Genomic DNA, 16656 nt, shown 5'->3' on the forward strand with positions numbered 1-16656 from the left:
ACTCATGGCACCAAAATCCCAACCTCTTCTCCTCAACAGCTGTTATTTGTTAGATTCTGTATTGTCTTTCGCGCCCGGCAAGCGGTTTTGGCTCAAGCTGTCTTCCCTCCTTCCGAACAGTTTTTACACATTAGCAGGTCATGCAATTTGCACTGTTTATACAGTACAGTAACAGCTCATACTATTTTTGAATGGTCATTTTTCACTGTGCATCCACTTCTGATCGTTACACAACTGATAGCCCAAGAGGCCATGAACCCTACTCTGCTACACTGGCTTTGGATTCCAGCGCTACACACACACACACACACACACACACACACACACACACACACACACACACACACACACACACACACACACACACACACACACACACACACACACACACACACACACACACACACACACACACACACACACACACACACACACACACACACACACACACACACACACAACACACACACACACAAAATCCATAATTCAAATCTTTGCACTCCAGCCTCCAGTGTGTATTGTGTTTGGTAGAAAGGGCATTTTCCTTCTTTTGATGTATTACCATATCCGCACAAAATGCATCACGAGCAACCTTTTGAGCTTGAATTGTCTTTGAGGTTACCTTTGCTGAGCTGTTAGAGGGTATCTCCTCTTTGATGATGATAAAATGCCTGAGCTACTGGTTTGCGATGTTACATGAGGCATTGTTGTCCTCTTGAGTTTTATATCTACCCTGGTTTCCTTTTAATCCTGTTTCAATGTATCCCACTGACTTATACTCACTTCCCCCGCTGATATTAAGCATATATTAACACAAGCTTTATTTATGTTGTTCACGTCTTTGATGCATCACAGTGTGGAAAAATGGACACAATACACAGAGCAACTCCAGTTACCACAAACCTAGATCAAAAGAGGTCAGACAAAAATTAGAGACCAAGCAGAACATATTTAATGCCGGGACCATGATGTTGCAGAGGCAACAAGATGCTTCGTAATTTAGATGCAGTTCTTATTAACAGATACTCACAAACTCTATTGACTGTGGCGGATAAACGCCCACTGGAAATTTGTTGTCGGCTTGTACAGCTATTGCTGCAATGTTCATTTGTTGCATCACAAATTGAAGAGTAGTTAAGGGAGTTCATACAGCTGTTTTTTTTGTTTTTTTTTGTCTGAAAATCAGTCAGGTTTTTTTTGTTTTTTTGTTTCATCATGTACAAGCACAGATACAGTAGTTGCACTCAAACTGGTGTTTTTAGAAAACCTAGTGTTTTGAGAAAAGATAAGGAAATAGCTTGTGTCCTTGGTGATATTTTAATGGACATGAAAAATGTGTTTTACTTTTTGTATCACCAGCATAGTGGTCCATACCCAGTGAGCTTATCATCTAATTTTTAACCCCCCCATCTCCCCTCCCCAAATTTGTTTTTGTTTCATTAAATCCTTTTATTGGTTTGATGTCTCATTTCCAAGACTTGGTTTGTTCTTCACTAATATTAAAAATCAAGACGAATACAAGGGAATAAAGTGCGTGTTAAAAATGTCCCCATTGACGTTTTTACTCAAATGTTCAAAACATTAACATATTTTTCCAACCTTCATTTCACCCACCCAACCATCTGGAGAAATGTTCTGCACACAGAGACATGCACTCAGTGTTATGCATGATGCTGCACGTAGGAATGTCCCGATTGTCCCGATTAGGTTTTTTTTTCGCCCTTAGTCTGAGTTATTTAATATTGTCCTGATCCGGTCATTGCATTTTCATAGATAATTAACATGCACAATGAATACTTTTTTTCTTTTCTTTACAATTAACAACTGAACACATATTTTTCACATTATTTCTCTGACAATTCCTCTCAGTGCAACGCTGGTTTTCATGTTTGGTCTTCAACAAAATAAGCAAGTCCCGACACCTCCAATGCAGCTACATACTCTAACGTTTTAACTGACAGCTTTTCAGGTTTTTTTGCTGATTATAATTTGTAGCATCTTAAAGCATGAATGACAATAGCGATAGTGAGTGTTGAGAATTTACAGACGCCAATGGGTGTTTCAACGGAATACCCAGTGGCCTTATGCAAATTTATCCCGTGATAAAACAAACTATAGTGCTTTTCAGTATAAACCTGCCCACTTGTGACTTGACAAGCTGAATCTCAGAGGACACTATCAGCTGACTTGAGTCAACGGGCCAGTTCACACTTCTGTAGCTTTTTATTCTCTCTGTTCCAAAACAGTTTAGTCTTGAGTCTTTTGTCTAAATTGGGCTTAACATTCACAGTCACAACAAATACAAATCTCACTTATACTCTGTCACAGTTACCGGTTAACTCCCTATATTTCTTTGAGTGCTTATATTTTAGCTGCCATATGCAAGTAATAGCATTGAGCACTGCCCTCTTACCTCCACCTCACAAAATGCTCACATTGCTCACACAGTGCTGCTTTTGTTTCTGATTTTAAAATATTCCCACAAAGCTGCCTGTATGCCACATGTAAGATAATACTTCTGCATTATGCTACAAATTGTGCTCCCAGTTTATGACACCTGTATGACAGCTGACGTAAGACAAAGGGTCAGATATAAAAATAGTTAAGTATATCCAATACCAGTCTGTTAAAAAATGGTTTAATCAGCCTGCTGCCGATGTTTAAGACGAGCTCAGGACATCACTCGTAATATATGGTATTGACATTATTATGCAAGTCAATTAGTGGTTGCCATACTTCGTGAAACTTATTAGCTGAGCCATAAATGTTGCATGGGATTTTTCCCAACTTCAGATGAGCCATCACCTCCTCTCCCCAGCGGCTGTGTGTGGGAGGAAAGATTGGCAGTTATATAGAACAAAATGTCTTGATAAAAGCTTTTAGAACACAACTGTGTGAGTCTGAGTTTGAGAGAGAGAGAGAGAGAGAGAGAGAGAGAGAGAGAGAGTCACGTTACTATAAGCCATGCCAGAAAACTGCACGGTGCAGTTCTGGATCTGTCACTTATGAAAAGTCAAGCAAGCCCAAAATTAATGAATAAGTGTTCTTTTACACTGATGTCAAATTCTGGATACTGTTGGGCAACCCTGCTTCTAGACATCCTCATAGACTTTTGATGGGTTTATTTTATACACAGTGGATTTTTTTTCTTACATTTTTGACCATCATTAACCTACCAAGGAAACGCTCAACATTTTTCATAGACTCAAGTAAAACATGTATTTAATGATTGGTAGTGGGACAATTCAACCAGTTTGCAATGCAGTCCACATGTGAATATTTGTCTTTTATGCTCCCTCCTTGTCGTTTGTGCCAGTCTCCATAAATTCAGCCCTTCTGTTCACATAATTAAAGTGCAACGTTTATGGTTTTGTTTCAGACCTGAGCTCCGAGAACCTGCGTACCTGCTTTCAGATTGTTAATGCCTATATATACTTATCTGCCACAGAGTTCCTGCAGGTGAGAGACACACATATACACACGCGCACACACACACACACACACACACACACACACACACACACACACACACACACACACACACACACACACACACACACACACACACACACACACACACACACACACACACACACACTTACAGTGACACAAATTTACCTATTTTATTTCACCATGTTCTTATGATGTTATTTCTTTCACAGAACTATGCAGAATCATTGTGCCGATCCTTTTGTGATCTGCTGAAAGACATCACAAATGAGGGGCAGGTCCAAGTTCTAAAGGTACTGTCGCTCTTCATTCTCACACAGTCGAGGCACATAAATTGTATTTGTAAAGTGGCATGTGACTGTCTTTCTTCTCCCTGGGTTCATTTGTCATTCTCGCTTTTTAAGTTCTACCACAGTGAGTTGTTTGTTTTGTCTGTGTGGCCCGCTGAGGAGCAGGTGCACGCGAAGCTGCATAATATGCATAATATACACAAACACATAAACCTACCCGCACGCAAAACACACATGCACTGCTGCTCGGGAACTGACACCAGATTAGAATGCAAGAGGAGTCTTGAGAAATGTTATATAAAGCACCTCAAACAGCTCACTCTCCATCTCTGTCTGACAGCATCAAAACATTTGATTTTAAAGACAAAAACTGTCTGGCAGTTTTTGTTTCAAAGACTCTGGATGTTTGATAATTGACTTGTATTGTCCCCATTGTTCAGCGATTAAATACATTTTCACCCAAACAAAATCAGCCAACACACTACATATGTACATACTGTACAATATGATTGTTGTCGGCAAGTGTATTACGTCATTGGTTAAGTTGGGCAGGACCATCCTCTTTTGAATTAGGGTTTTATTCACACAAGCTTGGCCTCTACAAAACGTCTGAAGTTGCCCTGTTGTATCTGGCACAAGAACGTTACCAGCAAATCCTTCAAGTCCTGTAAATCCAGAGCTTTCGTGAACCAGACTTGTTTCCGAAGATTCCCCAACACCCTGTTGCTGGTTCACCACCTGGCTATAACAATTTGGCCATGTGTCAAAGTTGCTCAGTTCTCTTCCACCTGCCCATTTTTTTTTTTAATACGTTCATTACAAGAACCGACTGTTCACGTGGCGTGTAATATATTCTGGACCTGGACATACGCAGCTGTTGCAAGAGAATCAGCTTTTTTTTTTTTTTTTTTTTTTCTGGATCTGTGATTGGTTCTCATGTTTTGGCTCGCAGTGTATATGTGTGCCTGCGCATGTGCTGCCTTCTCAGCAGACTGTGTGCTATTTGCACTGCTTGAGTATTATATGTATGCAGAATGGCCATAAGACCACAGAGCTTCGGAAAGCTCAGTGTCATTACTGCATATCTGGCTTCTGCTAATTCTTTTGTTTGAGAAAAGGAGAGCCAGCAGACAACTTATCATCTTCGACAACAGCAGCAGCAGCAGCAGCTCACAAGACACAGCCAATTGACAACTGAGGGATCTGAGTAGTCCATATGCAGCTCTTTGAAAATTTGACATCTCAGGACACTTTATATAGTAAGGTTGAGACTTACAATATTACAGAGAGAAACACAACAATTCAACAATTCCCACATGATGAACAGCGAGGAGGAAAAACTCTTTTAAGAAGAAGAAACGTCATTGAGAAGACGACTTAGAGGTGGCCAGACATCTGCCTTGACGGGTCGGGGCGAGAGGAGAGCAGAGAGAGAAAAGAACAGCACAGAGACAATAAACAGTAATCACTGGGCAGGTTAGTGGGACCAGCAGACGCAGATCAGAAACATGACACAATTGAGATGCACCGAGTGAAAGAGTAGAGTACATCCGAGGTGCTCAGTGCATCATGGGAGGTCCCCTGTCAGCCCAGCTCTATCGCAGCATAACAATGTGATGGTTGAGGATAACCTGAGCCAGCTCTAACTGTAAGTTCTATTAAAAAGGAACATTTTAAGCCTAATTTTAAAAGTAGAAGATTTTTTTGCCCAGCAAACCCAAACTGGGAGCTGGATAGTGCTGATGTACATGGTGGCGATAGTGTTAGTGTTGCTGATATGTCATTTTATTGCTCTCTGTCATACCTATTAAATTCACTTGACTCCTCTGCGTATTGCACATCTTATGTGCATGCTGATTGTTAACAGGGGGAAGTGTCAGCTGCTAGAGTTTTGTTAGGTTTGTTGGGAGTAACTCATCCCTGTGAGGGAAACTTAAAAGTCCTTTGTCTTATTCTGGCTTAGTTTTTTGTTTCTGTACTTCTGCTGATTGATGAGTTCAGGTGTTCCTTATTTCAACTTTAATGCCTGACAGAGACCTCATTGAAATATCCTGGGAGCCTAAAACTAAATGTACTAACCTTGCCTGCCACATATTGTAGGTCAGACAAAATCAAATAAAAAAAAAAAAACACACTTTACTCTCTTACATCATCCTCTGATTGACTCTTTCCTTTGCTCTCTTTTTTGTCTCTCTGGTGAGTTCTTCCTGTCGGTTCCTTCTTGCTACTGTTCCTTAACCCCCCCCCCCCACTGACTGTCATCCCTCATGCTTCCTCTCCCTGTCTCTGCAGGTGGTGGAGATAGCTTTAAAGGTTAGCCCCATACTGGGAGCCCACATGTTCCAGCCGCTGCTGCCAGCTGTCTTCAGAGGTATTGTGGATGGTGAGGTGAGTTTTACCTTTTTGCATCTCGCACAGATCTGGACTGGGATTATGTAAAAGGACAAACCTGTAAGAGATATGTTTTACTCAATTTCTTTTTTCTTTGGCTGAAAAGTTGAATATATCACCTTATTAAACCATGAAATGAGACTGTTCCTGTGCACTCCTCTAGTTTGTCCTTTTTTATCACGTAAAATTAATTCTTATGGAAGCGGCATTTATTGAATAATCAGCTCAGTTAAAGGTTATTGGCTGCTATTCCAGGATTATGCTGTGTCAGTGGGCCAATGTTCCTTCCTCTTATCAAGTTTAAGGACCTGTGCTTTGTGTAAAAGAATTCATGCATGGTTATGTTTCAGCATCTGCACGTGTGCTTGTGTGCTTGTGTGCATGTGTGTGTTGTACAGAGATATCCCGTGGTGATGTCCACCTACCTCGGCATCATGGGGCGCGTCCTGCTTCAGAACTCCACTTTCTTCTCCTCGTTGCTCACACAAATGGCTTCAGAGTGCAGTCAGGAGGTGAGGCCCGATGTCTGCCCTTCATTTCTGTCTCCTCACCACAGTCCCCCCCTATGTCTGAGACATAACTGCAAAGTGCCTGTTTAAAGGGAATCATTCTGAATGAGGCTGAAAGTAATGAGCCAAAGAATTGCAAATGGTAACATTTTCAAGCCTTAAAATTACTAGTTTTCTTCCTTCACCGTGAAACTCTGACATTGTTGTTTTGGTCTGACTATGGAGGACAAGGCAGAGAATTAAAGGAATAAGCAGAGGCGATCAGTTTTGCTACCTTTTATGATTTTCAGACCTCAAAATAAAGTATAATCATACTATTTAGTGGGCTGCCAAACTGTTTTTTTTTTTTTTTTTTTTACATCTTTTTATACGTTTGTTGATGCTCCTGTGTTTTCCCCGCTTGTCCGTTTCCCTTCACCCTTCTCATCAGATGGACCAGTTGTTAGGCAGCGTGATAGAGATGTGGGTCGACCGCATGGACAACATCACTCAGCCTGAGAGGAGGAAGCTGTCGTCGTTGGCTCTGCTTTCCCTCCTACCATCTGACAACAGGTGAGAAACACCTGTCATTCATTCATTTGCAGATGGAGCTTTGAGCTGGTGAAAAGTAGAAAGCACAGTGCAGCTAACATCCGGGCACATAAGGGGAAAGTGAAGAGACATACTTTTTTTTTTGCTTCTTGTTTATTGTTCCAGATAAAGTTGGTGAAATCTTTTTCTGTCTTTTTAAGGAAAGAATATCAGGAAAGTTTGTCCTTGCAGTCATAATGTGTTGCACTAGAAGAGCTTAATTTATGTCCCCTTCACACTATAAGAAAGCCAGTTGAGCTGAGCAGCACAAATACATATGTGCTCATATACACATAACACACAGGATTACACATCCCTTATGAAGTTTACAGGAGTGAGAGTGTATTTTTAGGGAAAACTTTATGCTCCACACACCAACACTAGTTTATACTTTTTCCAACATACCACCTTTCTTTTTAGACTATTGATGCCACCAGCTGTTGTAAATTGTATGAAAATATCTAGGACTTAAATCTGCAATTTATCATACTTTAACAATGGCATGAGGCATCTGTGCTTGTGTGTCCCTTCTTTTGTGAGTTCATTCGGTTTGTGCATTTGTGCCTGTGTAAGTGTGATAATGCAAATGTGTGGAGGGCCACAAGTGTAGTTGGAGTATTGTGTTGAGAGTCAACACCATCTAGGTAACAATTCTCATCGCTAATGAAAATGCAAATGTGCACGCTCACACACTCAAATTTCTACTTTTTATGGCTGTTACCTGCATTGCTAGAACATTTCCACAGAAGCAATTGACAAACATTTCCAGTAGAGCAATCAGCAGTACTGTAGGTTGAATCTGAATCTGACCTTGTGTATGCAAGTGGGACCCATGTATGGTGAAGGCCCTGCATGGGCGTCTGCAGTGCAGAGAGGAGCAGGGCTGTGCAGAAAGTTCAAATATGCTGAATTTTGACCCGAGCTGTGCAGCCAATCACTATTGACCCACAGCTTAAACTGCCCTAATTAGCCCGTTTGTGCTCCTGAACTTCCAATTTTCCAAAAGTCCATTGAGCACAGCACCACCTGTAATTCCAGATGGCTAAATTGCATCAAAAAAGACCCACATTTTTTTGCTGTAATGTGAATGTGTAGCGTAAATGTGACCAAGCAGCAGCTACCACAGCTTGAGACTGATGCCAGTGGTCTTTGCTTGCCCTCAACAGTTTTCTCTTTTTATATTCTTCATGACAGTTGAAGTGGTGTATAAGAGCCACTGTGAGGTTTATCGATACAAATCTTGTGACATCCAATCCGACTGTATGATGATGCATGTTTTCATCCAGATTTGGGGTTGCTCAGTTTTTTTGCAATCCAGATATGAATCATAGACACAGACAGCCATGAAATCCTTTGTTACTCCCCCGTCCTTGGTCTGCAACAGCAATTGATTATGACAGCCATGGTTGGTTAAGTGCTGCAGTTAAGTGCTGCATGACAAATTAACTCGCATACGAGCACAACTGAAATTGTCCTCAGCTGCCCTTCATATCATTCACCTGCTTTTTCTATAAAAGATAGCAGAGTCTCTTTATCAGTTTGACTTGTGCTGTACTTCATGTTCCTCAGTCTTAATGATTTAACTGAAGCGTGTTTTTTTTTTCATAGTGATGAAAAGTTTAGAAAAACTAGCAATCACTAAAAAAGAGTTAATTTCGACAAAGCTGTTTTTATCATTTATTAATTTATACAACCGACTGGAGATAACAGGTTGTTGGAGAGCAATGTAGTCTAAATAAGTGATTAAATGGGTGCAGCCTATCACTAGATATTTTATCATTATTAACAAACTTGGTTTTACAACAAGTTTTTCTATGCTTTTTGTTAATGCTGTTACCTGAACAAAATTATAAACTTATGTACATTGAGAATCACGGCTCATGTGTAGACCAGATAATGACAATATAATGAAATATGTTGTCATGTGGGACTCTCCAATGTTGATAGCTGTTGTTTAAATTTGATGCCTAAAGATTTAATAAATAAATTACAAATATTTCCTTGTTTGTTTCTGAGGTTGTCTCTGGTAGTTAGAATAATTGATGTTGAATTCTAGTTGTGACAGTAATGCTGTTGACGTTTATATATAATCTTTGTTGACTTGCAACATTAGAAATCTTCAGTCCTGGAGTAACACTCAGCACTTACTACACCAAAGCTATTTGGTGTATTCTGGCTCTACTTCCAGATATTTCAAATTATATCTGCAACAAGTGAAGCTGAATTGTTTCTAATATGCAGCATATATATTTTTAAGAAAGAAATAACCAGGGGGAAGAAGGGTTAGGAGGAAGGGTGATACAAGCTTAGCGCTGCTTCTTTAACTGCTAAAGTTTGTGTTTACCTGCAGGCCGTCAGCTTTCACATCATGTTCCCACTTACATTGATGTGAATGACAGACACGGAGCAGCAACACTTGTCAGCCATTAGAAAGTAATCACTAGAGAGGTATTCTGCTGGGTAGAATTAGAATTGACAAACATGTTTAAATGTATGATAAGGGATATTTAATTCTATGCCTGCATCAAATTGATATGGCTGACAATTTGAGACTAATATTAGGAACGGGGGTAGTGATGTTTCATGATTATTTTATTAATAGTATTAGTAGTATTTTATTCTCCCAGGATATTAGTAGTGAAACTGAACTGAACTGCTCTCTTCTACTTCTTACTGTATATACTGGGACTATATACTTTTATGTGTAAGTGTGGATGTAAATATGTAAATACATTTAAAGTTGTTTGGAAAAAGACTTAATTTTTTTCATATGCCAGTGGGCAGTGCACAACACTCACATTATTTCAGTCTTGATGGCAATATTAGCACAGGTAAGCCAAAACATTTCCTCCCACTAATTTAGCAAATAACTTTAATTATCTCAACAATGATGCATGTCACAGTCGGGTTAAAGGTCTGAAAGACAAACTGTGAACCAGCAACCGATGTTGGAGGATGAACTGGAACAAGTTTGATCTATGGCTGCTTTAATTTGCTGCTGTGTTTTGAGCTGTTTTGGTGTATCTAACAGCATATTACAGCATGTTCAAGGTGTCCGTCTAAATCCGAATACTTTTACATATCTCATCAGAATCCTATCTTACTGAATTACTGTCCACATTATTTATTGCAAGTTATCAGACCCCATCTGTGTCTCCAGGTGTCAATTCCCATGCACAGCCTGATCCACATTGGTTGCTATAGTATTGACATTGCTTCCAGACAAGGGGTGGGCAATTTGGCCCTGAAATATTTCAGGGTATTTCTGAACTAACAATACTGTTAACAATATGATAAAATACTTAGCAATATTTAATCTACAGTAATGCATCATATTCTATAAGATTATCAAATGTTTGTAGCATAGCTGTCATGTGAGAACCATGTACCTCCAAAAAAGTCAGCAAGAAAAACAGTTCTGTTTTCAGCTTTGTGACGATGCATTTTCCAGCTGATCCCAGCTGGGTTTTTTAATTGTTTATTTTGCTTGATAAAGTACTAAAGTACAGTACTTGAGTAAATGTACTTCCAGTCAACCACTAGCTGTGTGCCAGTATTGCAAGTAACATATGTCATACGTGTACACAGAAAAACGGTATTTTGTCATTTTATCGAGTCGAAATATTGCCAGTATCACGATATGGATTTAAAAAAAACAATCATATCGGAAATTGTACTGAAAACATTGTGAACATGTGATACCCCCATATGATACCCCCAGTCCGGAAGTAGTAGTTGACAAAAATAAGCTAAAGTGGTGGATAATGAAATGGGCTTTCTTATTAACCGCACGTGAATGGTCTCACTGTCCAGGGAGGTGGGTGGTCCAGACAGACCAGCTGTGTTTGTCTCCCCCTGCCACCTACTACCACGTTTCTGTATGTGTGATGCACATTTGAACTTTGTGTGGCGTAAAGTTCAAGTCACAGACATAAACACCTGAAATCTGACTTGCAAAACTGTGATTTCAAGTTTATTTCAAACCACATACAAAGGCGGTTTAAAACAGATTTGTTAACGTCGAATCCTGTGGGAGTTTTGGTTTTGGGATTTGCTCCATATTGTCAGATTCTAATCGTATTTGCTCATAAACTGGATTTTGACTGGCAGTCTGAACAGAGTCTTAGGCAGGGATGATCATAATGTTTTGGCTCATTAGTGTGCTTCAGTACTGTAAATGCAAAATGTTCCCAGACGTGAGAAATAAGAGACAAGTCTGTGTTTACTGAACTGGGTGTCTTTTGCGCTCTGCCGTTCATTCTGACTTATCATATTTTGCCAGACTTCATGCTTAGTGAACTTTATGCAACATTGCCTGGGGTCCAGAAACTTTGATGCATCAGTTCCCATACCCACACATACTCACTCTTTGTATTATTTTCCCTCCCTGCTTTTTATTCTTATTGACATGGGAAAACCCACTTCCTTTGCACTGCTTTCAAAGAATGACTCAAATAATTCATCAATGACTGCTGCTTGTCTCTAAGCCTGGGTGGTGGGGGTTGCAAGCCAACATATTTGAAAGATCTCAGGTTCTGAAAGCCAGCAAGACAAGGCTGTACAGTGCCTCTTCTCTGGAAGAGTCACCGTAGTGGCTCTGATTTTCAAAAATAAAAAATAAAAGACCGCTCCTCGCCTGCACTGCTGTGTGTTAAAGCAATAAGCTTCATCATTTTAAATTTTTCACACCTCACAATGTGCGCTTTGAGACAGTGAAAGTGCCCTAACTGCTGGAAAATCTTCATTATAGTATGTGATTGATCGGTGCCATAGGAGCATGTTTCTGCAGGATCATAAATGTAGAGAAATGTTTTCAATGCACTGTTACCCACATTACGGTTTGGACTTTTTTTAATTTTTTTTATTACCCTCTACCTTTCTCTCTGTTTGAACTCTGTTGAAGTAAAAAGTTCTTACTCAATGTGGTTGCACTAAATATAGAAGGGATGCTAATTCCATCAACCAAACTGAAATGGTTGGGGATGAGATATATTGCGGGGGAAAACACATTCTTGATGTGTGCTGTGATGTAAATTGATGGCCTTTCCTCTGAATGGCCATATGGTTGTTGTTTTTAGACAGCCACTTTATCACTTTCAGTGTGGCCAGGATTTAAAGTGGTTTTGCCAATTTTCCTTTTCACACACACACACACACACACACACACACACACACACACACACACACACACACACACACACACACACACACACACACACACACACACACACACACACACACACACACACACACACACACACACACACACACATCTGTTGAATTTCATGATCTCATGAGTAATGAAGATGCATAATCTGTGTGTTATCAGTGTGATCCAGGACAAGTTCTGTGGCATCATCAACATCTGTGTTGAGGCGCTGCATGATGTAATGACAGAAGATACAGAAACAGGCACCTTCAAAGAGTAAGTACTTGTGTTTTTTTTTTCTTTCTTCCTAACAGACAATAAAAAGTTGTACATCATAACTTTCAAACCTTCCAGTCAATCTTTTCATGATTGAATGAAATTTGTCATTTTTGACAAAACCCATGCATGATGAATGAAGACACTTGAAAGCACTTGAAGCGGTACGACTTCATCAAGTACAAATCTCAGAAGCAAGATTTCATCGAGAGAAAAGCAATCCCTTTAATTTTGACCGTGTTCCGAGTAGCAGAGTTCGACAGGACATATTTTTTATAAGCTTTATTAAATCAGGTAATCTTTCTTAGACTGAGATCTCTTTTGCACAAGAGACCTGAGAATATGAAACATTTATCATCAGACCGTAGCATACAAAAACAACACAAATAAGAGGCTGCCTAACTACAAAAAATAAAGCCATGAGAATTGGCCCAGGACACACTTCCTCACTATACGAGATGATGACCACGGTCTGAATCTCCTTCTTACCCACCACTCTCCCCTCTTGGCTCTCTGTCCCAGCACCATGGTGCTTATTTGCTGGTCGATGTTAACCTACCTTTTCTCTGCTGTCAAAAATACTCAGAACTCTCCTAATATGTGACTGTGTGAAATTAATTGAAAAGTTGAGTAGAGCAGTTTAAGCGTAAGAGTTTTTATTTGCCAGTGATGTGTTGGAATTGTTTTGGTTCCCTGTTGTGTGTCATAGCGGACAAAAGCATATTTGTGGATGCACATTTCCTTTGAATGTTATTCACTGTTTGTAAATGCAATCAACTGAGACACCGCAGCAAGGATTGTAATCTTCCTGCCCGATTTAGGAATTAAGTAAACATTGAAATAAACAGAATTTATTTGTATTTTCCTGTTGTCATAAGTGGTTTGGAATTGTTCCTGTATGGTGTGGAATAAGAATGAAAGTCCTTTCTGCCATGGATAAACGACATGCCAATTGGCAAGCCAGTTGAGCATGGTACAGTGTTACTGCAGAAGTCGAATCACTTGGCAATTAGAAAATAAAGTTGTAATACCTTTTTTGCTCTACTGAGCTGTACAGCACAAATATGTAACATTTAGATTTGTACAAATAAGAACTACAGAAGCTGCAGTTCAGCCAAGTTCAAATGGCAGAAAGGAAGTAAAAATGTGGCCAATTGATCTTCATTGTTTTTAACAGACTATTAAGAGTAAGTCAGTCTTGCTGGCATGCTTGTGCAGTTGTCACTAATACTACTTTAAACTTGCAATAACTGTTTTTGTAGGGTAGAGGGAACAAGGTGTGAACGCAAACATGGCATCACCTTTTAATTGATGCCTGCAGCACCACCAGCAGTGGATCTATGGTATCATCAGTTTGCGGCCACTTGATATTCTCTCTCTCTTTAATTTGTCTCACCAACCCCTGTGGGAAATATCTGGCTCGCTGCTAAATGCTCCACTGAGTTCACTAGCTAGTCACTAACGGTGTCTGTCTGTTCTTTGGTGCTGCTCACATAGTATACTGTTGATTTTGAGAGCCTGCTGTGGGCGACGACGACAACAACAACAACACTGTTACCCTAATAGCTGTACAGTGAGCTTAAACTCTTTATAACGGTCCTTAAATCAGTGGGGAGTTGCAGAATTACATGATCATTTTCTAAAAATGCATCACTATGAGCAAACTTTTCCTCATTGTCGTTTCATACATCGTTATACAAATATTGTTTATACCTGCTTTAAAGCAGTGTTCAACTCGGAAGAGAGAAAAAAAAATCGATCGCAGTTACTTACTAGTCTGTATTTCTTGAAAAACATTCCCTGTTGTACTCTCAATTTGATTAGGCAGATTGTATTTGCCACTTTGAATGTCATTATAGTTTAGAAGTTTAGTTAGAATTTAATTAGAATTCCTGATCACGAGTTGTCAGTAGCTACATTTCAAAGTCACCAAATGTGACATTCAACCCCCCCCCACCCCTCCTCCTACCTTTTAAGTAACAAGGACAAAGAAAATACAAGACAATGCACAGACTTTATCCTCAGCACAAAGGTTCCACTCGAAATTCTCTCTGCATGCAGATGAACCAATATAAAAAGCTGTCGGAGCGGTGTAAAAAAGTGGCAGAGGGTTGAGCCCTGTGTGTGCGTGTGTACATGCTGCCTGTCCTGAGATTGTCTTCTACTGTGCAGGTTTATGTGTGTTTAATAATATTGAGTTGAATATTATTGTGTTTGCAGCTGCATGCTGATGAGCCATTTTGAGGAGCCCAAGCTGAGTGACGATGAGGAGCCACCAACTGAGCAGGACAAGAGGAAGAAACTGGTAAGTCAAACACAGTGTTTGTACACACACACAGTACAGATTTCATTTCAAATGTTCTATTTAGACAGATAGCTCTTGTAGTCTATTTCTTTCTGTTCATTCAGATGCCTCTGTTCCTTGATTACGTTAATCATCATCTCTTCTTGTGATATACTTTAGACTACACTCGCACTCATACAAGAAATTTGCAGTCATAAACACTATGAGAGAAAAAAAAAAATTCTCCAATAAGCAAAGAGGAAGGTGGTCACTTGTTGTACTGTTTAGTCAGGCTGCAATTTAATGCCTCCTAACACCTCTTAATAGCTGCAAAGGCTTTTCATGTAGTGCACCATATAATCACTTTTAAGTGCTGTCCCTGGATGCATGCATGTGTCATAGAAGCTTACTATTATAACTGGAATGTTGGCAAGTACCTATACATGGCCCCTAGGTGGGGGATGTACACCAATTAAACTGTACAGTGACGCACATATGTATGAGGATGCTTTTGCGCTCCCATTCTGTCACACTGTGGAAGCTCAGAAATTGCAACAGTCCTTCACATTTTTTAAATATTGTTTAATTATATCATTACTGTCAGAGTATGTGGTCTCCTCATAAGGAGAGCAGAAGTAAATTTATAAACAAATTTGATGTCAATGGTGTTCGGATGAAGAAACACAGCTGTGTTTATTTTCTCGTGTGACTTTATGTGACTTTTCTCTGTGTGTGTGTGTGTGTATTTGCTGGGCGGTATCCCAGTGCACTTATCACCTCAGCCCAGACCCGGACTTTTTGCTCCAGGGAATAGAGAAGACTTAAAGTCGCACCTCTCCCTGCTTCCTAATGCGTTTGGGTCGTGTGCTTGGAGACGTACATGAATGTGTGTGCGAGCAAGTGACAGATGTGCCAACGTGCCTGTTTTCAGTTTGAGGAGAAAGTTGATGAGACAGGAGACCCGTGACATTAAACATTTGCCTCCTGCTTGGCTTTCACTAGGCTTCTCTCCTTGGCAAGTCTCTGCATATCTGTGTAAAAGCACGTGTACATAAACATTTGAATGTTTGGGCTGATCTGAAACTGGAAGACGGAGAATATCGTTTGCTGTTGCTCTTTCTAAGAATAAATAGTAACCGCAAACCTCCTTGTTTTTGCATCAGTGCCTCAACGTGTATTTTTGTGCTAAAATTTAAAGCAGTCACTTCCATATTTCTTAATTATGAGAAGTGACTTTCACTCAGTGGCACACGATTCTTGTTCAGACACTTTTCATCAGAAGCTGCCTGCTACGCCCACCATCTGCAGCGTTAGGTGTTGGGGTCTGATGGATTGCCAGTCAGGTAGCAGGTAAAGGCAGAAGCCCTGGAAACTGGCACTTGGGATGTGAAAGGTCTCCTCTCTGGGGATGAGGAAGCTTGAAGTATTGGAGGTGGTGAAGCAATACCAAATAGATTTAGCTGGGCTCACACAGCAAGAGTCTCAGAACTGAAGTCCTGGACAGAGCCTGGACTCTCTGCTCCTCTCCTCCTCTCAGGACCGGTGTGTGGAAAGTCACATATTCCTAAAGTGAGTCCTACTGTGTTAGAACTTCTATATGAAATGCATATGAATATAAAAGTGCGCTCTGGAGTTCTTCTTTACCGGCTGATATTCAATGAAAAGTGAAGTTACTTAAAGTGGGAGAGAACGGGTATTACGCTTTGTTAGAGTGGATATATGGGCCATTACTGGTTT

At 40.1% G+C, this 16656-nt stretch overlaps 1 protein-coding gene across 2 annotated transcripts in view; it reads left to right on the plus strand.

Moving 5' to 3' along the window:
• The window catches only part of ipo11 (importin 11), a 111935-nt gene that overhangs the window by 71920 nt on the left and 23359 nt on the right, over positions 1–16656 (plus strand). The window contains exons 23-29 of one of the 2 annotated variants that reach the window (XM_069699552.1): positions 3380–3459; positions 3663–3743; positions 6033–6128; positions 6530–6643; positions 7071–7192; positions 12540–12635; positions 14856–14940. In XM_069699552.1, the coding sequence (XP_069555653.1) occupies positions 3380–3459; positions 3663–3743; positions 6033–6128; positions 6530–6643; positions 7071–7192; positions 12540–12635; positions 14856–14940 (674 nt within the window). Of the gene's footprint in view, positions 1–3379; positions 3460–3662; positions 3744–6032; positions 6129–6529; positions 6644–7070; positions 7193–12539; positions 12636–14855; positions 14941–16656 lie in introns of those variants that run through there. The other variant, XR_011310944.1, reaches the window with a different exon arrangement.

Source organism: Brachyistius frenatus, unplaced genomic scaffold (assembly GCF_029030835.1).
Source record: "Brachyistius frenatus isolate BFR_SWC_R1_liver_20210118 unplaced genomic scaffold, ASM2903083v1 Contig_30, whole genome shotgun sequence".
In the NCBI taxonomy this organism is placed as follows: Eukaryota; Metazoa; Chordata; class Actinopteri; family Embiotocidae; genus Brachyistius; species Brachyistius frenatus.